This window comes from Salvia splendens, chromosome 1 (assembly GCF_004379255.2).
Source record: "Salvia splendens isolate huo1 chromosome 1, SspV2, whole genome shotgun sequence".
NCBI classification, from domain to species: domain Eukaryota; kingdom Viridiplantae; phylum Streptophyta; class Magnoliopsida; order Lamiales; family Lamiaceae; genus Salvia; species Salvia splendens.
The window spans coordinates 24,186,264-24,187,618 of NC_056032.1; the positions used below are offsets into that span (position 1 = coordinate 24,186,264).

At 51.1% G+C, this 1,355-nt stretch overlaps 1 protein-coding gene across 1 annotated transcript; it reads right to left on the reverse strand.

Annotated features, from left to right (window-relative positions):
* Positions 1-345: 345 nt before the first annotated feature.
* LOC121754412 lies at positions 346-873 on the reverse strand. Its single transcript, XM_042149799.1, has one exon. The coding sequence runs from the start codon at positions 871-873 to the stop codon at positions 346-348; it is 528 nt and encodes a 175-aa protein (XP_042005733.1).
* Between the last annotated feature and the right edge of the window lie 482 nt (positions 874-1,355).

Sequence of the window (1,355 nt, forward strand, 5' to 3'; positions counted from 1 at the left end):
CAATAGTACAAGGAGCCTTGGGGGAGGAGATGGTCAACTTGTCCGATAAGGATATGGGAACAAAAATGCTTTTGGAAAGTAGGTTGGTCCCTTTTTTTTTTTCATTCAAACACCTTCACGGTGGAGGGTTCGTGGGTCCCTCATCCCTATATATCCAGAAATCAGAGTACAAACGTGGCCACGCCCAAAAGTGGTGTGCCAAAACAAAATCAAAATCATAATCAAGAGTAGTAAGCGGTCCATCCCGGATATCGGGTGGACCTCATCATACTCCCCAACAACAACAAAAGGATCATAACTACAGCTCAAAATTCTACGAAACGGTACACCCCTCGGTATGACCATCTAGTCGTGATTGTCACCCCGGACTCTAATATTAGGCACTCCAATTTCTTCCATGCGGATCATGGCCTTGAGGAGCCGTGGTGCTGTGGAGTCATTGAACTGGCAAAATTCTGGTCTTTCCATTCCCAACTTAGCGAGAAAGTCCGCCGCCATGTTGCCTTCACGGTGGATAAAGGATGCGCGAAAGTTAGTATGGCACTTGAGGGCCCTAAGGCGGGCAATATCATGACGAACATGGGCCGGTCCCCAAGCTGTGCCATTGGTAAGCTTGATCACCTGCTCCGAGTCCAGTTCGAGCCACATTGTTTGCATGAAGTTTCTCGCCAAGGCAAGGCCAAGGTGCGCGGCCTTAAGCTCCGCCTCCAGGGCCGATTGGGTGTCAAGGGGAGTGGCGAAGGCGAGGATCATTTTCCCCAGGTGGTTGCGGATCAATCCACCCCCTGCCGCCTTGCCCGTAGCTTCCGAGAAGGCTCCATCTGTGTTGATCTTGAGAGTTGCCTGATCTGGGGGTTGCCATTTGACCGACATGGCCAGGGGTCTCGGCAATCTTGGCTCGGCCTCGCTTGGAATACTCATCTTCAGTCTCACGCCCTTCTAATGTTTCGGTTTGATTCGCCCTACGGCCATGCTATTCCGGATAAAAGTTTGCACTTGCCACACCACATTAAATGGCTTGAACTGTGTCATTTGATGCCGGCTCCTATTGCGTTCAGCCCAAAGGAACCACATGATGAGGTATGGCATGGAACGGCTGAGATGCTTCTTGCTTGCTTGTTGTGTTCTCCGTGTCCAGACCACCAGCCTATCTGGGATCGTATCATTAATCCGCAATGATGGGGTCGAACCCTCAAACCAGTCATCAAATTCTGTCCAAACACTGATTGCTCCAACCCCTTGGACGAAAAGGTGCTGCAGGGACTCAACGCCTGGCCTCCGTGGGCAACATTGGCACTTCGATGCCAACTCCATCTTCCGCCATTGGAGTTTTGTATCCACGGGAATTCGGTTGG